The 27,503-nt window shown below is 36.0% G+C and overlaps 1 protein-coding gene across 4 annotated transcripts in view; it reads right to left on the reverse strand.

Moving 5' to 3' along the window:
- Nucleotides 1–27,503, reverse strand: part of KCNK2 (potassium two pore domain channel subfamily K member 2) — a 147,922-nt gene that overhangs the window by 104,421 nt on the left and 15,998 nt on the right. For all 4 annotated transcript variants that reach the window (XM_078078111.1, XM_078078110.1, XM_036099985.2 and 1 more), the window contains exon 3: nt 4,553–4,670. In XM_078078111.1, coding sequence (XP_077934237.1) covers nt 4,553–4,670 — 118 coding nt within the window. The remainder of the gene's footprint in view (nt 1–4,552; nt 4,671–27,503) is intronic.

Consider the following 27,503-nt stretch of genomic DNA (forward strand, 5'->3'; position numbering starts at 1 on the left):
CATGCTTCCAGTTTCAGCTTCCATGTCACCTGCTCAGAGAGCTCTTAAATCAGTCTTCTTTAGAACACCTCCCTCTCCCCGCTCTGGCTCCTCTATCTATTCTCTATCACCACACATGAACTTCTTGGGTAGCATTTATTTTCATCCATAATGGTCTTGTTTTGTTTGTTTGTTTGTTTGTTTTTTAATGTCCTGATTAATCGCTGGTCTCTTCAGCCCTAATGAGAGCTTCAGGAGGGAACCCATCTACCTTGCATTCTTAGTCTGTCTGAATTAAAGAATAAACAAGCAAATGTGTGTGTGTGTGTGGGGGGCCTACTAAAATGAAGCTTCCAAATAGAACACAACGTATGAAATCTTGGCCATTTTTTAACTCTCTTCTCTTCATAGAGTAGACTAGCACTGCTGATGAGTTGCAAGCCTGCTGCTTAAATATTCATTTCAATGTTCAACCTGTATTAATCACCAAGGCCTGTTGATTCTCGCATCTAATTACTTCAACATTTTGTCTTCCTCTCTTCTTGCAACACCAACTCCAACCATGCCGGTCAACCATCCCATCCCCCTTCCATGGGTCACTGGGATGGGCTCCTAATTGCTCTCTCCACCATCAGGTCTCCATGCATCCTCTTCTTGATAGATGCATCTTTTAATGTCACTTTTAACCTGTCACTTCACTTTCCAACAATAGCAACAATAACAGCAACAACAACAACTAAACCCCAAACCAACCCATGTTCTATCTTATTATAGTAGGTCTCAAAAATCACATTATATTCAACTGTATCCTTCCCAACTGAATCAGTCAATAGTATTTCCCACTACTCTTTAAACACTCAAATACTTACTTTTCTATCCCCAAAGTAAACCAAGCTCATACCTCTCTTTGTATTCTTGCTCAGCCATGTCACAGACTAGGAGGCCCTTTCCCCCCCTTCGATCTAAACCAAAACATTTTCTTCAAAGGCACAGTTCCAATCCAGTTTCTCTCATGACACCTCCCCTCCCAGCTCCAGCCCATGTGTACTTCCCTTTTTCTCAATTCCTAAACCATTGTTTAAACCACTCTTCCATGTAACACTTGATTATACAAGACTTATCTCTGTTATCCTTCGATTATTTCCTAAGTGTACATTTTCTCTCCCCAGTTGGATTCCGAGCAGGGGCTGCATCCTTTCTATCCAGGCAGTGGCAGAAGTAGCACTGATCCAACAGGAGCCACTTACGCCGACTTACTGATTTACATGGTCCTGACGAGGAATCCCTTCAACTACAAACAACGATTCTAGATAACTTGCAATCCCCAAACAGAACATAATGTTCCTTGGTCCTAATCTCTCCCACATGAACTCCCAATGCCTACAATGTTCCCTTTCCACCTTCATTCACCTGGGAAACTCCTAATTCTCTTTCGGGTCTCAACTAGGACAACGTTTACTAAGAAAGGAAAGCATTGTCCCTTCCTTACCCATCCGCCTATCCCGGTATCTACCTATAGTGTAGTTCCTATAGATTCCCATTAAATACTCTTAACCCATAGCATGCGGCACTCTATATTATAAATGACTATTTGTCCCCTGGCCTCCCTGACTGGTCTGGGCGCGACTTAGGCTCAAGTAATTTATCTTTTATCTTGATAATAGCAGAGTGACAATGCTATATTATTTGTTGAATAAATAAATGAACAAACTAGCAAAAAAGCTGGCACTAAAATCTGTTGAAAGAGCTAAGAATAGGTATCAATTTAGTTTACATAATTTAAAACAGGCCACAGTTCATACCATTAGAATGCTTATTTGTTATTAATTCCAGTTGTTAAGCATCTACTATGGGTCAAGCATGGGGATACAGAAAAGACTCAAACACATAAAATCCCTAACCTCATAGAACGTGTATCTTACTAGGTGAGACGGGCAGGAGTACAGTGTTTGCTCCAAGGTGGAGAGCACAGAGATGCTATCAGCAGAAGGCTTCTTTCTGCAAGGATGCTGACATTGAGACAATGCTGCCTTGGACGAAAATGGTGGCACTTTGAATGGTGTGTAGTGGTTACATTATGGATGTACTTTAAAGTCAGAGCCAACAGAACTGATTGATGGACGGAAAGTCAGGTGTGAGGGAATGAGAACAGTCAAGATTGGATTTTAGTCTGTGCAACTGTGGAATGGAATTTGTGCAGGGTTTGGAAGTGTATGATTTTGGAAAGAGTGTGTAGATATATGAAGAGAGTCTCTAAAATTAGGCCTTAAGTTTTAATAATCTATTTTGTATAACTGAACTTCCCTTGGGCATATTTCCCATGAACAATAAGAGTCCTTGTGGCTTCTTAGACAAATTGGTAACACCGAATAGACGAATCTTGGACAGCTGCAGCTAACAACGCTCCGTGAAGCATTGCCTATACCAGGCACCCCATAAAAGCCACTGCAATTTATCCTCCAAAACTGTCTCAAGTTCTTTTTTTAAGTGACTAATGCAATGCAGCTAGTGCTAGGGGTTACAATTTCTGTGATTGCTAAAAACCATTTCAAAGCTCACACGATTATTATCAATATGAAGATTAATAATTATACTTTGAATTCTACTGAATGGTGATTTAGATGTCAAAATGGACATGTATAAAAGAAGGCAAAATTTTTATCCTGCCCTAGACCATAATCTAGTCTAAGGTCAGAGGAGATGACCTTGACCTAGGAGTAAAAGGACGTGGAGGAAATGTGGGTGACCTGGAATGACTTAATCCACTTAAGACTAAAGTCTGAGATAGAACAGCAAGGGATTTGGGCTGTCGGGCAGCTACCTAAACAACCGGAATAATCAGCTCCTGTGCTTAATGGCTATAATTTGGGGTAAGGCTGGTAATAATGGTTTATTTTTTTTCATGTGTGCAAGTATATGTCTGCAAAACTTACTGAATTTGGGATTCGAAAAATGAGACTGTTTACAAACACATGATGCAACCGTAAGTCAGTATAATGACTAAGTCTCTTGCAGAATAATTCAGCAGTGGTCATGATGAGTTAGAACTTGGACTTCTGAGTTTTCATGGGGCAGAAACAAACCATTCTCACTCAGTCTGTGAGGATCCCCCCCCCCCAGACTCTAAGTAGTTTACACAATAAACAGTTATTTCCATAGTAGAAATGGGCCAAGACGTCTAAGCTCCAAAGTTAACCTGTTATTATGGTTAGAAATCAAGATTGCCATTCTTCCAGGTTTTCACAGCCACACAACTTTTGACCTAGCTGGTGGAAATGTAAGAGTAAATATAGTTCCCTGACCTCTTCACAAAGGCAAAAATCAACATGCTCAGGTATTTATTTCACCGGAAAGTGATCGGGCACAAAGACGCATTATGGTGGATTCAGATAATGACAGGACTCTACAAACTTTTTTCAAAGGAAAATTTTAGGCAAGAGTTCATCCATACACTGTCCGTGTCCTCTTATTTAGGAGTTTGATATAAAGCACTGATTTGAAAACCTTATCTACTCCACAATTTATCAATGGCATCACATAATAAAATGAAAACTTTTAGACTCATAATTCACACCCCAAAATCAGACACCAGGCCCATGAGGGGAAATCTCATCACCAGCATATGGAGAAGGGAAGACTTCTTCCACCTAAAATTCCTTCATAACTGAGATGAGTCAGTTCCTTCCCTATCTTGAAAATTATGCTTTAAACCCATCTCCTTCCATGAAAAAAGACAGCTGTAACCCTTCCCAATCCCCACAGCATTGCAAGCGTGGTTTTCACTATGGAGTCTGTATTTCTAGCCTCTGGATATTTCTTAAGCACTGAATGACTAATTACCAGAAGAAAAGTCATGTATATATACCCATTCTGCTTCCTAGAAGACGCTAAGTGAATGCATAGTCAACCCAAAAAGAGACGGTGTTCCACTATGTGGTCCTTTTTAACATTGTAACAAACAATGTGAATAGAAGGCAAACAGCAAGGGCTTAAATTTAAATTCTTCTTGTAATCCTCATATTTCAGTGTCAATTTTTTTATACATTTGCACTATTGCAAAAACAACATATTTTTTAAAATCCCTGAAGTAATCATAATAGACAAGCATATAAGAACAGGAACAATCCGTTGAAATGTAGAGTTAAAATTTGCAAATTGAAAAAGGTGATATCAAACAAGAACTTCATGAAGAGAATGTCAAAACTGTACTCAAATCTTTTCTTTCTACACTAAAAAATCAAAGATGCAGGAAAATTTGAAACTATTTGCCCCCCAAAAATCATCATTTCAAGCCATTTCTTGACATTACTATCCATTAGTCAAATGACTCAAATGCTCTGCTCTCCGGGTTCATATGCATTTTAAATTTAAGTTAGTATTCTGGTACAATAATTAATCCATTTCCATCATTCCTTTGTTCAACTTTTAAACCCTTTTTTCAAAATCAATTTACTAAAATCTAGCTTTCTACCTTCCATAGACCAATTTGACCAACTGTAAAAGAAAAATTCAAACATGAAGTTTAGCTCACAAGCTGTACCAAAATTAAAAAGCAAAATAAGTTGTCTCCTACCTATAGTTGTTATAACAGTGCCAGCAAAGAAGAAGGAACTTCCCAAATCCCAGTGACTGATTTGATTGGAGGTGTTTCCTAAAGGTATAATCCCTGCATTTATTGCTGCCACTATTTGCTGCAAGTTTAAAAAGAAATTTATCAGTACACATGAATCACATGGAGGCATCAAACAGTGTATATTTCACCCCAGTTGACGAATTAGACAAAGAGAATCAATTCTAAGGCTTGGTTTTCCATTTGAAGTATACAATATAGATTAAGGCTTTATACTAAAGAATGTAATGAGTTAAATGATAAGAAAATTGTATTGGATATCAAGTGAATGGATCTGTATGGAGCACATCATATTGTACCAATATGCATTCATATCTCATCCATTAACATATTCAGTGCCTTATTTGAATTAACTACTAAATACAACCATGCTTTTTAGTAAGCACCACAGAGTTAAAATACCAGATTGCAAACTTACAATTTAAATAATATATAATAGCTTCATCAAAAAGTATTTCTAAAGTGCTCATCATTTTGAATGTTAAACATATACAGCCAAGCCAGGGTTGTGTATAACTGTAAAGCGTATTTATTAATAAGGTCCAACAAAACAGGCTAAGAAGGAAAGGCAACAGCAATTCACTATCCCACTTCAGTTAGTCCATGTATATCTAGATTCTTAGAATCTCTGCAGACTTTTTATAAATTCTATGACAATATCATAGCACCACCAAAATATCACCAAAGACCCAAAGATGACAATCACTCAACAATATTCATATAGGGACACTAGGATCTGGATGCTGCCTTAAGTAATTCAGAGAGACAGACAGGAAGATGACATTACAATCCCTTCAATCATCAGATGTTGAGCAGGGGATGGGAATATTCAGAAGCACAAAACATAGAAGAGAATATGTTAGGAGAAAATTGTGTAGTAAAAGAGGGACATACAGATTATAGGGAAAGATGTTTCCATGTATAGTTTTAGAAATCTTTATCATTTAATTTCCAGATTATAAAATTGGAAGGAGCGTCATTTGATAGGCAAGGAAATTAAAGACCAAGAGAGGTAAAGTGACTTGTTTAAGGTTAGTTTACTGGCAAACAGACAAAACTACACTGTGAAAATGGAGGGTACTACCCCAGGAAGTTACTGTCAGATGGAAAAGAGCATGTAATCCAGAACTGAAATGCAATATAAAATTTCATTTGTCTGATTTGTTTTACCCTATAAATTAAAACTTTAATAGTTCTGTGTAAAGTTAATTGAATGGTAATGCTTTTTAAAAATTTTTAACAATAACATTTGCTGTAAAAAATTAGGAAAATACAGAAAGGCATAACAAAGATAACAAAAATTATTCATAATTCCAGAATCCAGAGATAATTACTGTTAATGTATTAAAGTATCTACTCCTGGTATCTTGTTATACTTTTTACATGGTTGGATTTATGAAATACATGAAATCTCTATTTTTATTTAATATTTTTCTATGTATAGTTTTTCTTTGTCATTACCATGTTAACTTAATCATTGCCAGATATGTAGATGTATCTGTTCAGTGGGGAGCCTGCTTCTCCCTCTCCCTCTGTCTGCCGCTCTGCCTACTTGTGATCTCTCTCTCTGTGTCAAATAAATAAATAAAATCTTAAAAAAAGGGGGATCAACGCCTGGGTGGCTCAGTCGGTTGAGCGTCTGCCTTCAGCTCAGGTCATGATCTCAGAGTCCTGGGATAGAGCCCCGTGTCAGGCTCCCTGCTCACAGGGAGTCTGCTTCTCCCTCTTCCTCTGCCTCTTCCCCGCTTATGCTCTCTGGCTCTCACTCTCTCTGTCATGTAAATAAATAAAATCTTAAAAAAAAAATCTAAAATTTCTGGATTAATAGAAAACAGATTCGATTATATGCTTCTGCATTCAACTTACTGGAGAGCACATCACATAGCCTCTGAAAAACTCATGAGACAAGGGGAGTGGAAAAGGCAAAATCATCTTCGTATTTTCAAGAAAATAGCTTTGACCTCATCAGACCTTTGAGAGGGTCTTGGGATAACATCTTGAGAACCACTGTTGTATACTGAACTTTGTTTGATATTGTTTTGTACCTGGAGAACCAAGTAAGCAAGCTTATAGCTTTACAAATAATGGTATTTTACCTCTACATCTTCCAAAAGTTATGGTTTACTACCTTTCATCCCTTATTACATTGGTCAGTATTTCCAGAGCAATGTTAAATAAAAATAAGGAAAGCAGACTTTTTTGTCTTTTGTAGCATAAAATCCTCAATGTTTTATTGTTTTATCATTAAATATACTGACTACTGGTAAGAAAATGGTATTTAATTAAATAATTATAAGAGCAAGCAAATAAAAAGGATAAATAAAACTTGAAAATCTAAAAATGTCTTTGGAAATATTTTCAGATAGCAATAAACACAAGGGAGGTACACATAAACATTGTAAGCACAGGCTCGTAATCTCTAGCTTTGCAACTCCCAGAAAAACTAATGCTGCCAGTAAAAATATCAAGGAAAGGAGGGTGGATTTAGATACATTGTAATTATATCCCAAGTATATTTTTATAGTTTTAGACATTTCTTCAACATATTCATTTATTCAAAAATATTTATCGGGGCGCCTGGGTGGCTCAGTTGGTTAAGCGACTGCCTTCGGCTCAGGTCATGATCCTGGAGTCTCGGGATCGAGTCCCGCATCGGACTCCCTGCTCAGCAGGGAGTCTGCTTCTCCCTCTGATCCTCCCCCCTCTCATGTTCTCTCTCTCTGTCTCATTCTCTCTCTCAAATAAATAAATAAAATCTTTAAAAAAAAAATATTTATCAATTGCTTATGATGCTAGGCAAGGGGGAAACAACAGAGAAGTAAAAAAAAAAAGACATGGGTGAGTTATATATATATATATTTAAGATTTTATTTATTTGTCAGAGAGAGAGCACAAGCAGGGAGAGTAGCAGGCAGAGGGAGAAGCAGGCTCCCCGCTGAGCAAGGAGCCCGACTCAGGACTTGACCCCAGGACCCTGGGATCATAACCTGAGCCGAAGGTAGATGCTTAACCAACTGAGCCCCCCAGGCATCCTGGGTTACATAGTTATAAATGAGAAAAGATAAGGCATGTCTTTAGACTCTACCCCATTAAATACAATTAATTAGTTTATTGATTAGAAGCAAGGTAATTTCTTCAACAATTGACTAAAACAGCCTACATGGTCAGCACTATTATTTTATTTAGCCAGTTCTTTTGTTGACAATGATGAGATGCAACATTACCCAGACACTTGGATAACATCCACAAATTATTTAAATGCAAAAGAAGTAAATGTAGACTTAGAAACAGTAATGTCTTATAATGTGCGGGTTTTAAATAGTTATCACAGAGCTGTGATGATTGCAACAGAGGCTTGAGATGGAACTGGGAATATGTCAAGTCACTATGAGAATGAGTCTACCATGAGGCTCTTTATTTGGAATATTCTTGTGAATTTATTTTATATTTTTGTACAAGATCTCTTGGTCAATATCCACAGGAAATGGTTGCCCTTGGCAAGTATACTGATATAGGTCTAAGAGTCTTGAATTTCAACATCAATTCAGGCTATCAAAGCACTTCACAAATGCTTTCTTTAGCACTGCTTCTGTATGTGCCATATTACGTGACTAAAGTAACAATCACTTCATCAATAATAAAAATTAATTTTTCCATGAAAGGTAACTTTTGTAAACAATCTAGTCACATTGACAACTTACAAATAAGTTGAATTGTTTAGAGTAAAGGAAATTTGGGTCTATGCATCTAATCCTAACACAGAATTACTTGAAGTGCTGATTAAAGAAGGACTTCCAAACTTAAAATCTACAATAGAAAGAGTGTAAGATAATCTTGTTTGGATTCACATTTAATTTTGATCTTTAGTATATAGACAATCATAGAATGTGCATTAAGAAAAGGAAGTTGAATACATGGTTCTAGTCAGGAGTATGAGTTGAAACTTCAGAAATAGAGCTCTAAGAGCTTTGTACTCATTGAGATGATAAAGGTAATTACTCATAAAAGTAATGATGAATAATCTGAGTTTCCATGACAGTGATGTCTTTAGAACAGAAGTTCACAGAGTTCTACTGTGATTTTTGCACTCTTGAATTGTAAGAAGTTCTCAGTGTCATTTGGCATTTTGGAACTATATTCAGCTTTGACACCAAACACTGGTAAGACACACTTATTTGTAATTGTATGAGACTAGCCTTGGAACGCAAGGCAATCATCGACAGTCATGAAAATGTTTCCGTGAGCCCAATGCCTAGGAACAACTTTTTCATGTGTTATAAAGTACTTGACCAGCTATTATGTCATTGAAGGAAAATGTGTTGAAAATTAAATAACCCCAGGGAAGACCTGACAAACATATTGTTTTAAAAGTAGGTTATATCATGGATCTTAAAATACAGGTGACACCAGAAGTTCTAATTTCACTTTTTCTCCCCTTTACTCAGAGGCTCAGATGTTCACATTCATCAAAACAATATAGAATGTTCTGAATGCCTTCCACAAATTCCTCCTCTGTTCATGCTGTAATCATGATTTCATTAAAATATATTTTCATACCTGTAATCTTAAAAGTAAAGTCACATTAATAATTTGAAAGTTTTAAGTGATGTAAAAATTCTAAATTACAGCTGTCAGGTATTAGTATCTGAGTTACACCAATGATGTATGCATAACTGGTCCAGTGACAACTTCCTTTTTAAATTTTATTTATTTATTTAAGTAATCTCCACACCCAACATGGGGCTGGAACTCACGGAGATCAAGAGGCGCATGCTCTTCTGACTGAGCCAGCCAGGTGCCTTGGCAACTTCTTTTAACTTGGTATTTAAGATTGATCTCATTTTTTTCTCATTTGGAAAAGAACACTATTTCCAATAAATTGATATAATGGCCAAGTCCAGTTATAATTACACTGACATCTGTATTATTACACACTTGCTTAAAGAAGAACGTAAGTATTATCTTGCCAAATTTCTGTAAGAAACAATCATACACCTTTTTTTTTTGCCATTATTTCCTTGTGGGGGAACAAGTTTCATCCTGAGAGGAAGCTAGTCTTTAGGAAAAGAATCAAATCACACACTCAGAATGCCACATCTGAACACTCGAAGTATGTAAGCAAGATTATTTTAAAATACTTGAAGAATGAGAAATATATGAATAATGAGAAAAGCAAAATAATAAATGATGTTCTCATTGCCAAAGAACTTTGTGAGAAGATATAATAGTAGGTATCATTACTATTTACTGTTATACCACAAAAATAATCATCATCCATCAATTATATGTAGTAACAGATGAATACTGTTGCCAAAGGTTATTGTTATTCATCTCATTCTTAACCTTTTGGTTATACGTCAACACCATGATCACCTAATGTTGGATGATATGAACTGCTTTGAAAGGTCCTGCTCATAAAACCAGAGATGATCTCGAAATGGCCTTTACTCTTACAGGCTCATAATTCACATACTGCCCTAGTGGAACCTAGGCAACATTGACTGGCGTATCTGAATCAATGAGTTTGTTTATCCATTTCCTGAGTGTTTTAACTTTATTGGCCATATCTGTCTGAAATGTTATTTACAGACATCATTTGTACAAGAAGCTTCTCCTCTAATGTCAGTAACATGTAGTAGTCTTAATCACTGGGGCTGCTTCTGTGACATAACAAATTAGGTTCAACAGAGAAGTAGCATTATAGACCTTTATTGTAAACTTACATACAAAGGCAGCCCATTGTACATCCTTTGTACTACTGGGGTAAATGCCCAGAGACCAAACCCATCTTCTTCACTTTTTTGTCCTTTCACACTATTCTGGAAACTAAAGTAATGACCTTGGCTTTCTTGTATGAGATAATATTTCGGTCAGAATACCACTTGGGACCATTGACAATCCAACAAGGGAGCAAACAACTTCTTGAAAACCACACTGTATTAGCACATTGCTCCACAGGACTTTTCCGGTGGCAGCTCTCAGCTAATGATAGTACTAGGTTGAACCATAGAAAATTGCCAATATCTAAGCCCTTTTTGGCCTACAAAATGACAACTTCATATTAGCATACAAAAGAATGGCACTTATGTTTTCATGAATAGTATGTAATAACATGCTAACTCTCATTTCAGTGTGACATCTATTACTTTCATCATTAAGACTAATTCCCATTAGCAGGAAACTTAATATCAATCAATTATGATCTTGCTTACAGTTCCACATGAAGAATATATACTTCTCAGATTAAATAAAACCCTATATGGCTGAGAATTCTATTCTGAGAAAACATGGAGTAACTACTGAATTCCTATTGGAAATTCAAGTCGTGTCCAACTTTTGCACATATCTGAAAAGTCAAGGGATATTATCTAATACTTAAGATGTTTATTTTGTAGAAGTAAATTTATATATTCACCATTTGATATCAAATTTCCATACTAATATACATTCTAGCCTCCAATTTGATAAGTGAACTTGAGACACATTACATGTAACTTAGTTTTTCAGAAATTCTAGTTATATGGAGATGATACATGTTTTGTCTAGGAAAAATAGAGGAATCTATATAAATTCTAAAAAGAAAAAGAAAACCCAAAATTATATTCAACATTAAATAAACTGTTTTAAGAATTGACAAAGGTTAGATTTTTAAAATCTAACATTGATAATCTTTTTCCCTTTAAAAAATATATTTCTGATTTCTGTGGAGAAAGGATGGAGTAGTACATTTGCATATTTTATACAGAACACAGGTGATTAAATCATTCTATATTTAGAGTCTGGTAAAGAAGCAAGTTTTCACAGTTTCTCCAGGGTATATCTTTTAAGTGAGAAAGGTAATATACAATGATGTTTTTAATCTATTGTTCTTGTTGAAAACAATTTGAATCAAAATATATTTCATGTTTTCTTTAAAAGGCTTTTCAAAATCCTTGAATTGCTTCCAAGTAATCCATTACCTACGTTTAACCACACATTAATTAGAAACTTTTTATAAAGAAGCATCCTTTTATAAACAAAGAAACTTAATTCTTTTTTTTTTTTTTAAGTAAGCTCTGCACTCAACATAGGGCTTGAACTCACGACCCCAAGATCGACAGTCACACGCTCTACCGACTGAACCAGGCAGGCACCCCAAAAAACTTAATTCTTATAATCTAAAAAAGTATTTCCTAAGGGAAGCTGTTTCCACACACCAGACTATAGAAAGCAGCTCTAAAAGTAAACATCTTGCTTACCTTCCCATGTCTTTCCTTCTATTTAGGGATTATACCATTGCATGTCAAAGCTATTCTTATACACACTAATGAAATGTACAGCCTTTTGTTTTTCTTTTGCTCTTTTGAAAGTGTAAATTTATTTCCTATTAGTAGAAACAGAAGCTTAAAATCCAGAGTAGGAAAGAACAGAGAGTTAAAGATGGATGTCACCCACAGAGCCCAGAGCAAGAGGCAAACTGCTTGGTTATTAGAGTTGTCTTCCCTGATTATATCCACTTTGGAAGATATTTTTAATCCTAACATGAATATACAAATTACTGGACATTTGGAAAAATAAGTATAAAAAAGATCACTCACAGGCTCTAAAACAGTTTTTGCAAAATGCATATATTCCATTTTTGGTTCTGTTAATAGTTATAATCATTAAGTGTGCTTTCAACTATTTCCCTATAACATAAACATGCTCCAAGCATTTTGAAGACATTAATACCTTACTTCTTAGTCATCGATACATCACTGAGTAGTTACATGTAAAATAGTTTACATAACCAACCCTCTATTAATGAATAAATTTGTATCACTGTATCCAAGGTCAAATGACCATTTGCAAAGTTTTTATAGAGACGATTTATACATCAGACAAGGGCTGAATGTGAAACACTAAAATTCCGTTCTTCTTTGAGCCTGATGTGAAATGCCACTGTGGTGTAGAAAGGATAAAATATGCTTAAGACCCTTGAGTCCTTGCAACTCTGGAGAGCCAGGAAAATACATGTGAAGCAAGCATACTGAAACCTGCATTTCCCCAGATGTGCATTTTTCCATGTTTTCCTGGATTCCATATTATTCTATGGTATATTAATATTCAATCAGAATATTAGTCTCTGTCTATCTTTTTGGCCCCTTCCACCTCATCTCAGCATTGGTAGTGGAAAAGAGATTAAAGACGAATAGGAAAATATGGAGAAAGAAGGAGGTAGAAGAAGAAGTCGACAAGAAACAAAAGAGCAAGTAGAGAGGAAAAGATAAATGTTAGTTAGATAACAAAGAAGAGACAGTTCTAAAAGAATCAGATAGGAACTTAATTCAAGTCATAGTCACTCTATCTAGGAAGCTCTTTTAAAAGAGGTTGTCCTTAAAATAGGATTTGAGTAGGCAGAAAACTGAGATCAAGAAGACACAGCATGTAAGACAATATTTTTATACCATTTTGCCTAGGGCATACAACACTAACCAGCATTTATTCATGCACTGTTTTAAGGCCTGAAGTTCTAAACTGATGAGAAAAAACATCCCAAAATGGAGCAAAGGGAGCTTTCCTCTGTCAATTACATGCATCCATAGAATTCCCAAATTTAGAGATTCTGATGGCTTTTTCAGTAAAATGCCACTGATCTCTATTAATTTGATTTTCCAGTACACTTAAGCCTATATTTCCATAACAGATACAAATTTAAACTAAAAAGTGCTTTATACCTATATAAAAGAAATCACAGGGGAAATGGGGAAATTATTCGAGTTTCCACAGAAAGGCAACTTTTTTTTTTATTATACGTTTTAAAAACAAATGATTTTTTCCCCTGCCCTTTCTGAATTTGTAACTAAAAGATCATAGCAAGGATTGAAAATCTCAGGCTCTGTACACACACACACACACACACACACACACACACACACAACCAACAACGTGGCCAGCTAATCAAATTTGTGTTTGAATAAATCAAATTTCCCATAACCCAAATCAGCCATCAGTAAAGGCAAAATATCACAATACTAACACATTTCAGTAACATTCTGATTGGCAGTTCCTCTGTTTCAGGCCCGCCCCCCCCACCGAAAATTTATGTATTTCTTACTTCAACTGAGTTGACTCATAGCCATTAGTAAGTCTAAAAGAAATTGCTATGCTTTCAGGTTCCAGGCAAAATTTCTTAATACACTGCAGAGTAAGTTTACTAATGACTTGCTAACATTACACAGAGAAAAGGAAGTCTGGCAAAACTGCTTAATATGTTTATATTTCTTGGCTCAATGTCACAAAATCAAGACGGCAAAAATAGTATATGAATAACTTCCCCAAACATAGTGATTCATACCCATCCTTAGCTTTCCTCCAAGTTTTCCCCGTATTTCTCAATTACACACCCATACACTCACCAGTCATAGCAAATATTGAATTGGTTGAAATCCATTTTCTTGAGAAACAGGAACCTGATAGAATTTCTTATATTTTTCTAAGCCAACTGGAATGATAGAGCTACCCTTTGACACCTGTCCAGTAATTACTGTACAAAAATGCAATTAAGCCCCTTCCTCGGGCACCTCTCAGACTGATTTAAGAGTGTTACATCACAACCATCAGCACTGAAAATGAGCCTGGCATCTTTCCTCACGTTTTCTACATTAGTCATTCACATATGCTATATTGTTCAACTTCATTCACACAAGGATATCAATCTCAAGAGCATTTCAGAGCACAGCAACCTATGAAAGAGAAGATACTCCAAAATGCACATGATAAGCACAAGACTGGAGGGTCTTCTCTGCTCGGAGGCTGACAGTATGAAGATGCCATGGCCCCCATTTAGTGGGGGATGGGTCAAATGCCTGGAGAGGTATCAAGTTGGCCCAACATCCTTAGTGATCTTCACTTCTGCTCCCAAACTCTTTCCAACCAAGCATGTGTTTATGCTGGTGGAATGAGCATGATAGGTTTAAATTGGGCAGGGAGAGAGAGAAATGCATAATCACATTAAAGCAACATGTAGTCTCTGAAGGGTCCAGAGTGTTGGCATCAGGAGATGACTGAATAGACCTGAATGTCACTCACTTTTTATTTTTAATCACCTGCTGTGCACCTATTGGATGACCTGTAGGTAGCTTTGTCTCCTTAAGTAACTATTTGAAACCGGTTGTGCAAGACCTGAGGTGCTTCGCCATCTCATAAAATTAACCCTGTGAATATTATCAATATGGTTATCACTTAACAGGAATCACATATATATTATTTACCTTCCACAACAGCTGAGGCATAGAGAGGCTGAAGTTCAAAATAAGTAAACACAATAATTAACCTGGCAAACCACTATCTCATCTTGGTGATACAGTTTAGTTCTATTAGAGCTTTGGTTGCCTAGCATTGGACATAGTTGTCGTTTATAGTATTATTTTTATGTGAAAACATATGGGAACTCCCAAGCAATAAATACATTTATAAATAAAATTTTTAAAAGAATCCATTCATAAGTTTGAAGCTGGGTGAACATCTTGTTTATTTTATCCATATGTGTATAATGTATCCCAAATGGTCATCAGGTCTTGTCTTCAGTGTGTATGTCACACACGGCGTATGTGTCTAGTGTAATGCTAACTGCTCAAGAATTGTTCGTGGCATATTTTGTGTTTACTGATTTCTAAGTGTGCAAATGATCACTATTGTGAACACACAGGATAGAGCGCTAACTGCATACTACAGGTCATGGTGAAGAGAGTAAGACATTGCAGTAGCACTTGACACAACTAATCTCTTCCACTTTACAGCATGTCTTCACTTGGCCTACAGAACACCACACTCTCTAGCTTTCCTCCAGTCTCCCTGAATGATGTTTCATCCCCCTCACCTTTGAGCCTATGGTTCTGTCCTCCATCCGTCCACACTCCTAAGTGATTTCATTTGAACTCAAGGCTCTAAATATCATCAATGTGTGATAACCCCCAAATGTATTATTCATTTGGGACTACTTCCCTACCTGGATGTCTGAAAGGCAATTCAAAGCAATCATATGCCAAATTGAACCCTGAGCTCCTCCCTGAAGCCTGATTCACCTGAATTTTACTCTTGTCATTAACTGGCAGCTTTATTTTTCCAGTTCTTAAGGCCCAAAACCTATGAGTCATTCTTCACTTTTTTCTCTCACACCTCATATCAAATCCCGTTAGATTTACCTTCAAAATATCCCTTGACCACATCTCATCACATCCACTGCTTCTGTCCTCATCTAGACTACCAGGTTCCACCAGGGTTCTGACTTTGCCCACCTACATCTATTCCTCACAGGGTAACCAGAGTGATCCCTTTAAGTCATAAGTCAGATCATGTACTTGCTCTCCTCTCTACCTGGAATGCCTTCCCCGAGGTATTCACATGTCTATGCATAGGTGACTATCTTTCAGGTTGTGCTAAAATACCTGAATTCCTTCATTTCCCAATTTAATTAGCCAAGGCAGCAATTCTCTATCATGTAACCTATATTACTTTTTCAAAACACTTAGAATTGTTTGAAATTACCTTATATGTCTATTAGTTTACTTATTTTTTTGTTTCTATAATTATAAGAACCTTACTTGAGTTGCTCATAAACCCATAACCTCAAGGGAGGTGATATCAGCAAAATGGTGAAAGAGGAAGCCCCAGATCCTCCTCCTCCAACAGAGATACTGGTTCAACAATGCACAGACCAATTCCCTTAATGAGAAATCCAGAAATCAGTTAAGAGGCTCCTGAACTCCAAATGAGTACAAAACCAGTCACACCAAAGCTGGTAGAAAAATTCATGGCCCTTATTCACGATAGTCCTTCCACAGTTCAGCATGGTCCAATAGGGAGAAAACTCCCAGCCCCCAGCTTCTCCCTGGGGAGGCAATAGTTGGAACATGCATCAAATGTTTGGGGGCACTGCCCAAGGGGATTGTTTTTTGCCTTGCCTATGTCAGAGCACTGATGGGGCTTGGCACACTCTAAGATGCCTGGGGGACAATGAGAACACAAGTGACCTGGGCAGCTTGCATCTGCTCCAGAGGACCCAGGGTGTAGCAGGCAGAGGCCAATAGAGCTTGGCAACCTCTCTCTCAGGGGAAAAGGGAAGAGTGGAGCATATGTTCAACACTCTGATTTTTGGAGAGGCTACCCAAAGGATTGGTTTTTGTCTCGCCCAACTCAAAGCACAGACTGATGGGGATGCAGCCTACTCTGAAAACCTTAGGACCACAGAGAATAACAAAAACCTGGGAGGCTTGCAGCAGCTCTGGAATAACTGCAATACTGCAGACGGACACCAGAGGTAGCAAGAGATTACAAGCTCCTGAAAAAAGAAACTGGCAAATCCATGTAATTGGGAATTTACATGCACAAGTCCAGAGAAACACATCCACAGAAAAAGTCTAAGAGGCCTGCAGAATCTCAAGCTGGGCTGATTGGAGAAAGCTTTTCTCCATACATAGTCAGTTTGTAAAGACTGAGAGAGGTGGCTGCTTTATCAAATGGGTAGATCACAACACAAAGTTATAAGGCATATGAAGAAACAGGGAAGCATGGTTCAATCAAAGGAACAAAATCAGTGTCCAGAAACAAAGGTATATGAATTACCTCAAAGAATTGAAAAGAACCATTGCAAAGATGTTCAATGGGTTCAGAAAACAATGAGAAAATAGACAAAGAGATGGAAAATATAGAAAGAACCAAACAGAAACTTAGGAGCCGGAGAATACAATAACCCAATTGGAAAATTTCTAGAAGAATTCAACAGCAGACATGATTGAGCAGCAGAACCAGGGAACTCCAAGGCAAGACATTTGAAATTATCCAGTCAAATGAACAAAAAAAAAAAAAAAAGAGAGAGAGAGTGAGAGAGATGAAAAAGAGTGAAGAAAGTTTAAGGGATTTATGGACTACCATCAAGCACACCAATATACACCCAAAGTCCCAGATGTAGAAGAAAGAAAGAGGCAAAGAGCTTATTTGAAGAGATAATGGCTGAAAACTTCCTAAATCTGAAGAAGAAAATGGACATGCAGATTCAAGAAGACCAAAAGACTCCAAATAGAATGAATTACAGAAGTCCACACCAAGATACATATGATCAAATTGTCAAAAGTCAAAGACAAAGAGGGAACTTCAAAAGCAGCAAGAGGAAAGTGACTCAACACATGCAAGCGTGCCCCCATAATTTTATTTTAATATTTAATATTTATTTTATATATTAGCATATTTCTCAGCAGAAGACTTGCAGGGCAGAAAAGAAAGGGATGATATATTCAAAGTGCTGAAAGAAAAAATTGCCACCCAAGTGTACTATACCTGGTAAAACTATACTTCAAAAATGAAACATACTTTCCCAAATAAACAAAAGCTTATGGAGTACATCACCCCTTCACCTGCCTTATGAGAGATGTTAAAGGGAGTCCTTCAAGTTAAAGTAAAAGGATGTTAAAGAGGAACGAGAAAGAAAGCACACGAAAGTATAAACTTAACTGGTAAAGGTAAATAGGTTGATAAATAGAGAGTACTACTGAACTGTAATGGTGATGTATAAATCATTTTTAATTCTGATGTAGAGGTTAAAACATAAGAGTATAAAAAATAACTATAACTAAAAGATATATTCATGGATACAAAATAAAAAATGTAATTTGTGACCTCAATAACACCAAGTGGTTGGGGGGTGGGAGAAAAGGAAGAGTTTGGTATGTAATTGAAATTAAGTTGTTATCAGCTTAGTCTTGTAATGACAAGATATTTTATATAAAAACCATGAAAACCACAAAGAAAATACCTATAGAAGATTTTCAAAAGAAAGAGAAAGAAATAAAAAAAATATATCATTACCAAAAAAAAATCAGCCAGAACAAAGATGACGGCAAAAGATGAAAAGAGTAACAAAAAAGTTATAAGACAAACAGGATACAATTAACAAAATATTAATAGTAAGTTCTTTCCTATCAATAATTATCTTAAATGTAGATGGATTCAAAGATATAGTCAAAAGATAGAGAGTGGCTGAATGGATTTTTTAAAAAAAATTCAACAGTAACATTCTGTTAATAAGAAGCTACTTTAGATTTAAGGTGGTACCTAGGCTGAAAATGAAAAAGTAGAAAACAGATTTTCCATGCAAATGGTAACCAAAAGACAGCATGTGTGGTCATGCTTTTATCGGACAATATAGATTTTAATTCAAAAACTGTCACAAACAACAAAGAAGGGCATTATAAAATGATAAAAATTCCATAAGAAGATGTAAGAATTATAAATATATATGCACCCAACATCAGAGTGCCCAAATATATCAAACAACCACTGACAGGACTGAAAAGAGAAATAGACAGCAACACTGTTATAGCAGGAGTTTTCAATGCCCCACTTTCAATAGTGGATTGAATATCCAGACAAAAGACCAATAAGGAAACAGAGGACATGAACAACATGTAACCCAAATGGGCTTAACAGACATATATGGAACATACCACTCAACAGAAAGTACAAAAAAACAAAAAACACATGTTTTTCTCAAGCACACATGGAACCTTCTCCAGAACAGATCACATGTTAGGTTGCAAAAAAAGTCTTAACAAATTCAAGAAGACTGAAATCATACCAAGTATCTTTTCTGACCAAGTATCTTTTCTATTTTCTGAATCAAACTAGAAATCAACAGCAGTAGGAAAGCTGGAAAATTCACAATTATGTGGAAATTAAACAACACACTCCTAGACAACCAATGGGTCAAAGAAGAATCAAAAAGAGAAATTAGAAAATGTCCCGAGGGGTGCCTAGGTGGCTCAATCGTTAAGTGTCTGCCTTCAGCTCAGGGTCCTGGGATCAAGCCCTGCATCAGGCTCCTTGCTCGGCAGGAAGCCTGCTTCTCCCTCTCCCACTCCCCTTGCTTGTGTTCCTGCTCTTGCTATCTATCTCTCTGTCAAATAAATAAATAAAATCTAAAGAAAAAAAAAAAGAAAAGAAAATGGCCTGAGACAAATGGAAATGAAAACATAGCCTAAGGGACTCCTGGGTGGCTCATTCGGTTAAGCGGCTGCCTTCGGTTCAGGTCATGATCCCAGGGTCCTGGGATCAAGTCCCGCAGCGGGCTCCTTACTCAGCTCTCCCTCTGCCTGCAGCTCCCCCTGCTTGTACTCTTGCTCATTCTCTCTCAGCCGCGCTCTCTCTCTCTAGCAAATAAATAAAATCTTTAAAAAAAAAAAGAAAACATAATAGAACATATGAGCTGTAGCAAAATAGTACTAAGAGGAAAGTCTACAGTGGTAAACTATATTAAAAAAGAAAGATCTCAAATAAAGAACCTAACTTTCCACTTCAAAGAACCAGAAAAAGAACAAACTAAACTCAAAGTTACCAGAAAGAAGGAAATAATAAAGATTAGAGAAAAAATAAGTGAAATAGAGAATGAAAAATCATAACAAAAATGAGTTGTTTTTTTGAAAAGATAAAAGAAATGGACAAACCTTGTTAGATGAAGAAAAAAGTAAGAAATCTCAAATTAAATAAAATCAGAAATAAAAGAGTAAACATCACAACCAATGCCACAGACATACAAAGGATTAAAAGAGATTACTATGAAAAATTATTCTCAACTTAGAAGAAATAAATTCCTAGAAACAATCTACCAACACTAAATCATGAGAAAACAAAATACGCACATACCTAAATTAGTATGAAGATTGAATCAGTAATCAAAACCTCCCAATAAAGAAAAGCTGAGGACCAGAGGATTCACTGATGAATTCTACCACACATTTAAAGAATTAACACAAATCCTTCTGAGACTCTTTCAAAAAATTGAAAAAGAGGGAACTTTTCCAAATTCATTTTACAAAAGCAGCATTACTCTGATATCAAAGCCAGACAAAGACACTACAAAAAAACAAAAAACAAAAAACAAAAACTACAGGCCAATATCTCTGATAAATATAGATGCAAACATCTTCAACAAAACACTTGCAAATTGAATTCAACAGCACATTAAAAGGATCATACACCATGACCAATTGGGATCTATTGCTGTGATGCAAAGATGTTTCAGTACGTGAAAATTCATCAGTATGATACACTGCATTGACAGAACAAAGGATAAAAATCACATGATCATCTCTAGAGGAAAAGCATTTGACAAAATTCAATACCCTTTATGATAAAAATTCTCATCAAACTAGAAGTAGAAGAAGATTACCTCAACATAATACAGGCCACATATGAAAAGTCCACTCCTAATATTATACTCAACAATGAAAAACTGAAAGTTTTCTTCTAAGATCAGGAACAAAGCATAAAACTCACTCTGACTACTTCTATTCAACATACTGCTAGAAGTCCTTGCTAGAGCAACTAAGCAAGAAAAAGAAATACAAGGCATTCAAATTGGAAAGGAAGAAGTAAAAGTATCTCTGTTCAAATTACATGATCTTATATGTTAAGAAATTAATTCAGCAAAGTTACAGAATACAAAATCAACAGAAGAATCAGTGTGTTTCTATACTAATAGTGAACAATCCAAAAGGAAATTAAGAAAACATTTCCATTTACAATAGCATCAAAAGGAATAAAATACTTAAGAGTAAATGTAACCAAAGAAGTGAATAATTTGTATAATAAAATATTACATTTGCTTAAAGAAATTAAAGAAGACAATTAAATAGAAAGGAATCCTAGGTTCATGGATTAGAAGACCTTATATTGTTAAAATGTCCATATTGCCCCAAATGATCTACAGATTCAATGCAATCCCCATCAAAATCTGAATGGCAGTTTTTGCAGGAAAAAAATCCTAAAAATCATATGGAACTACAAAGGACCCCACATAGCCAAAACAATCATGAGAAAGAACAAAGCCGAAGGCCTCACACTTCCTGATTTCAAAACATATTACAAAGCTACATTAATCAAAATAGTATGGTACTGGCACAAAGACACACATAGACCAACATTACAGAACAGAGCCCAGAAATAAATCCATACATATATGGTCAAATGATCTTCAACAAGACTATCAAGATTATAAATGGGGAAAGGATAGTTTCTTTAGTAAATAGTGCTGGGAAAACTGAACATCTATGTACAAGAGAATAAAACTGGACCTTTACCTTGCATCATATACAAACATCAACTCAAAATGGATTAAAGACTTAAGTGTAAGACCTGAAACTATAAAACTCTTGGAATAAAACATAGGAGACAAGCTTCATAACACTGGTCTTGGCAATGTTTCTTGGAAATGTTGCCAAAAGTGCAGGCAACAAAGAAAAAATAGACAAGTGGGACTTCATTAAATTAAAAAGCTTCCCAGCAAAGGAAACAATCCATGGAGTGAAAAGTAAACCTATAGAATGGGAGAAAATATTTGCAAGCCATATATCTGAAAAAAGGCTAATTATATCCAAAATATATAAGGAATTCCTACAACTCAATAGCAAAAAACCCCAAATAACTTGAATAAAAAGAAATGAGCAAAGGACTTGATTAGACATTTATCAGAAAATAATATAAAAATGGTCAACAGGTATATGAAAAAATGCTCAACATCGCTCATCATCAGGGAAATGCAAATCAAAACCACAATAAGATATCACCTTATATCTCGTAGGATGGCCATTATCAAAACAAACAAACAAAAGAACAAAACAAGAGCTAGCAAAGACAGAGAAACTGGAACACTTGAGCACTATTGGTAGGAATCTAAAATGGAGCAGCCGCTATAGAAAATAGTGAGGATGTTCCTCAAAAATTAAAAATAGAACTAGCTTCTGGTACAATAATCCTACTTCCAAATATTTATCCAAACGAATTGAAAAGAGGATCTCAAAGAAATATTTGCATGTTCATTATAGTATTATTCACAATAGTCAAGAGGTAAAAAGAATTGAAATGTCTATCAATGGACCAATGGATAAAGAAAATATGGAACATACATACAATGGAATATTATCCAGCCTTAAAAAAGAAGGAAATCCTGTTACACCCTACAACATGGATGAAGCTTTGAGGACATTATGCTAAGTGAAATAAGCCAGTCACAACAGGACAAACGCTTAATGATTCCATTTATATGAGGTATCTAAAGTAGTCAAAGTCATAGAAGCAGAAGGTAGGAGAGACTATGGACTCCGAGAAACAAACTGAGGGTTCTAGAGGGGAGAGGGGTGGGAGGATGGGTTAGCCTGATGATGGGTATTAAAGAGGGCACGTACTGAATGGAGCACTGGATGTTATACGCAAACAATGAATCATGGAACAATACATCAAAAACTAATGATGTAATGTATGGTGATTAACATAACATAATAAAAAAACAAAACAAAAAAGAAGCAGAAGGTAGAATGATGTCTGCCAGGGGCTGGGGGGAGGGGAAAATGTGGAGCTGCTGTTTGACGTGTATAGAGTTTCAGTAAAGGAAGATGAAATCTGCTGTACAATATTGTGCTTATAGTTAACAATACTTTACTATGCACTTAAAAATTTGTTAACAGGGTAGATCTCACATGTTATTTACCACAATAAAAGAATGAAATAAAAGATAAAATCCCTGACGTCGAAGAATAGTTTTAAAAGACTACAATACATCCATAAACTGGCTTACTACAAAGCCTTTAAAAAGGGATTCCATAAATCTATAGTTAAAGAGATATATATATCACATATGACAAAGTGAGACAACAGGGATATAAAATATGTATTATAAAATATAATTTTGAGAGGGGAAAAAAAACCCACAGTCTAATACAGGGCCAGGTACGCAACAGTAAGAATTCAATAAATATTCATTTAACGTGTGGAATTCATGGAATTTCCATTCATTTATCAGACAAAATTAAAAAAAAAAAATCTAAGTTGTTTTGCTTCTCTTTTCCTAATGCATTTAGGTTTATCACCCTTTCATTGAAAGGCTTAATCTTGAAAAAACCCATGTATAACTTCATCTGGCAACTTTGGTGGCCAGAAGTTTCATGAGGACACTGCTCACTTTCATTTTCCTCCAGATTCAGGATTTCCCTAATCTTAAAATTCTGAGATTTTCATTCATGCATTAAGAGGCAGCGAAGCAATGGTAGCAGGAAACCTGAGGTGATAAATACAGAAGCATGAGTCATATCTCTGTGGGTCCACAGACTGTAGGCAAAGTGCAGCTCCAGAGGGCAAAGAATAAAATATCTTGATCACTTACTTCAACAAAATAAAAAATGTTAGAATAGCAGCCCTGATCTTAGCAACATGTTGATATTTACAAGAGTGAGGGAAAAAAAGAGAAACTGGCGGAAGGGACAAGTTTGGTGAACTAGAAGTCATGGACCCAGTGGTTGCTCTTTCACTAACTAGCAGTACACTCTTAGGAAAATGATTTAATAGTTTGTTTTCTTAGTTCTGAAATAACAGAGTTTGATGAAGCAATAGGTACTGTAGATTCCACGTTCTAAATTCAATGAGTGTATTCCTTAAAATGTTATATGCAAACAATTCAAAATGCATTATGATAAAATTTTGCTGATGCTTTCTATAACTCCCTCCCTTTTAGATACATTTACCCCTTGTGCTTCTTCTTCGCATTTTCTTTTAGACTCTTAAGACTCATATCTCATCCTATAGATGAGAGTAACGTATTTTTTTTTTCTTCTCCTTCAAGAAGAAGGGAATCTCATTTAGGTCCCTATCAAGAAGGCTACCTGAAACAATGTAATCCTGCATCAGGAAAGAATCACATGAATGAAACACAAATGCAAACACCCAAACATACACACAAGCTCTCTGTGGATCAAGAAATAATAAGGTCGTGAGGTGCTGAGTAATGGAAAATAAGGCAGGAGTTCCTGTCCTATTAAAAAATACTTTTTGCATAACAGCACAGTACAGCATCTAAGAAAAATACGCCTCAAGAATGATATCATTATTATAAAATAAGATTATTGACAATTTTAATTAAACCAAATCATTTAAAACTAGCCTCATGAAATAGATTTTCAGGCCAGCTCAAAGCAAGAGCCAGCCAAATGTCATCATCTGATAAAACATCTTCCAGAAATGAAAACATTGTGTGTGAAGCTTTGGAACTTGTTAACCAGAGAATAAAAGGGAAAATCTATATTTATTAAGGGAAAAGTAATTACCCAATCATTTATAGTCACATGTAAGCTGTAACATGCCCAAAAATATCAATCGGGTTATGGAAGAGTTTAAATTAAAAAAATAAATTTTAAAAGATAGTAAAATAAAAAATCTTTTATCCTAAAAGAATTTATTTTGAAAAAATTAAAATAAAATAAATGCTTCTGCAACACAGAGCCCATGCAAAAGATTCATCTAGCAAGTATCTGTGCTCATTAAAATTATCTTCTTCTCAAGGAATATTAGACATATTGAATTGAACATCTAGTATCAACTTCAGAACCCTCAACCAGCCACCTCCCTTCTCTCTTTATCTTCCACAAAAGTACACACATTACCTGGATCATCACCCTTGAGCACCTCTTCCTGAAAGCTGAGAAGAGAGGAGTCTTCTCCTACTAGCCCAAACCCTGTCTGTCCCCTCTCAGGCTAACTCTTTAAGATTCTTTCCAAAAATCAACTTTCATTAAAATGTCTTCAACTAATCTTTCTATTTTTATTTGCTCTCATCTCCCTACCAAGTCACCAGACTATTGACCTAGCACAAATATGACATACTCGGTTTCCTTCTAAAATTTTCTATTTGTTGATCTCCCATTGCACATAAAACCTAGACTGCTTATCAAGCCTACAAGGTTCTGGCCTGCTTCCCTCACGTCACTAATGATGTCCTAACCACACCAGTGTTTGCATGGGCCCTAGAACACACCAAGAATGCTCTCACCTCTGCATTTGCTGCCTTCTCTTCCTGGAACACTTCCCCGCACCCCTAAAGATCTTCACATGACTAACTCTCCCTCATTCAGACTTCATCCCGAATATCCCCTCTCCAAGAGAAAGCTCATCTGAACACAGCCATTCTAGAGGAGCCCCGCCTCATCATTCTGTCTCATGAGGCCAATGTTTAGTCTTCAGAACATCTGCACTGTCTGAAATTATGTTGTTCAGGTGTTTCTTTGTAGTTACTAACGCTAGCATAGCAGCTTCATGAAAATACGACTCTTGTCAGTCCTGCTGTGTCATAATCTGTGTGGATTATACCCCCTGCTTGGCACAATTTCTTTCAAAACATATTACATACAGAATGAATAAATGAATGAATGTGCATTTTAACTACTTCTTCCTTTAGAGGAATAGACCTTCCCACCAACTGTCTTACCTCAGGTCTCTACAAGCACTAATATGTTATCTGAACATGACAGGTGAATACAAAAATATTTCTGAGTGAGGAGGATTCAGAAAAAGAACTCAGAATGTTCAGTGTGTGGCCAAATGTCCAAAAAAAAAAAAAAAATCAGATTCAGAAAACTATGTCATAGATCGATTCTCTTTTTTTCTTGTATGAATGATAAGCTATTTTGTCCCATGATTAAATGTACGTTTGTCATACAAAATTTTATTTTATTCGCCCAGGAATATTTAAATTCTCTTATGGACTGTTACGCAATTAACAGTGTAAATTTTGTTTTACCTAAAAGAAACACAATCTCCAAAGCAAGCTTTAACGTCAAGGATAAGAAGACATCTGCCATATTCACTAGCTTCTTTGCTTAAGAAACACCTAGGGCCTGATCATATGAGATGCTGCTGTATGAAAATATGCTGCCCATTAAAGATCCTAGTTTGTAAGCATTTCCATGGCCATTTTAAAGAAAATAAGACCTTCCTTTTATTCTCCATGCAAAATAAAATATAAGAACTCTAAATCCATGTAATGATTCTGCTTCTCTTTTCTAGTCTATATGGGCTTGCCCTGCTTGGAAATCTGTTAGTGAATCCTGACCACACTGTCACCCTGATGGGAACACACACAGCACCACAGATCCACAGCATGATGACTCTTGGGTTAACAGAACACCTCCCTGAGAACTGCCCTTTGAATCTGGAGGAGAAGTGAGGTATCTCTGCTCTCAGGGTTAACACCAAAATATCTAAATGGACAGAAACAAGTGCCTTTTCACCTATAAATTTCAGAATCCACTTCCCTGGTACCATTAATATCACCCTGGTGCTGAAAGCATTTCATATCCAAAGAAAGAGGAGTTCATTCCATTGTATCTGTCACATAGATCAAATCTTTTCTAACCAACCTCTATAGTATATGAATAATAGTGACAGGAAGGGAGACTTTTTCATTTGTTCGAGAGGAACACGTCCTGTTTTAGCAATTATGAGTTTCTGATGAATCCCCATATTCCTCTAAGTGAGTTTTAGCAAAATAAGAACAGATGTGTAACTGTAAAAAAGGAACTTTACAATAGTCAAGAAACTATGCTGGGACCCTAAAAATAGAAAATTTAAGAGTTAAAGGCTCTTTTCCCTGCAATGTGCATCAATGTAAGCCATGTGATCATGTGATGCTGTCTACGGAGATTCTTTTCCTTTTTCACAGTCCTGATGTTCATTGCTTTGCTTATTTCTCAAAGCTCCCTTCGCTGTTTCAGCACCAGAGAACACATTATACTTCACAAGCATCTGGGAAATTCCTTAGATACCCCTAAAAGGAACATATACTTTTCAACATAACAGTCTTCAAATATTGGCATTTTTACTCAACATTATTATAGAGCTAATTAGAGCTCTATCACATATAATAATAAATTCTAATTAAACTGGAGTTTTCTGAGAAAAACTAAAGGCAATATGAAATGAAAGCAATAAAGGACACTTCTGAATACACATGCAAGCTAACTGATAGTAGGGGGAAAATACAACCATTCTACATAGAGAAACTATGTTTTACCAGTCAAATAGGTATTGTATGGGGGGGTACATAAGAACATAAGAA

This window comes from Halichoerus grypus, chromosome 7 (assembly GCF_964656455.1).
Source record: "Halichoerus grypus chromosome 7, mHalGry1.hap1.1, whole genome shotgun sequence".
Classification (NCBI taxonomy): Eukaryota; Metazoa; Chordata; class Mammalia; order Carnivora; family Phocidae; genus Halichoerus; species Halichoerus grypus.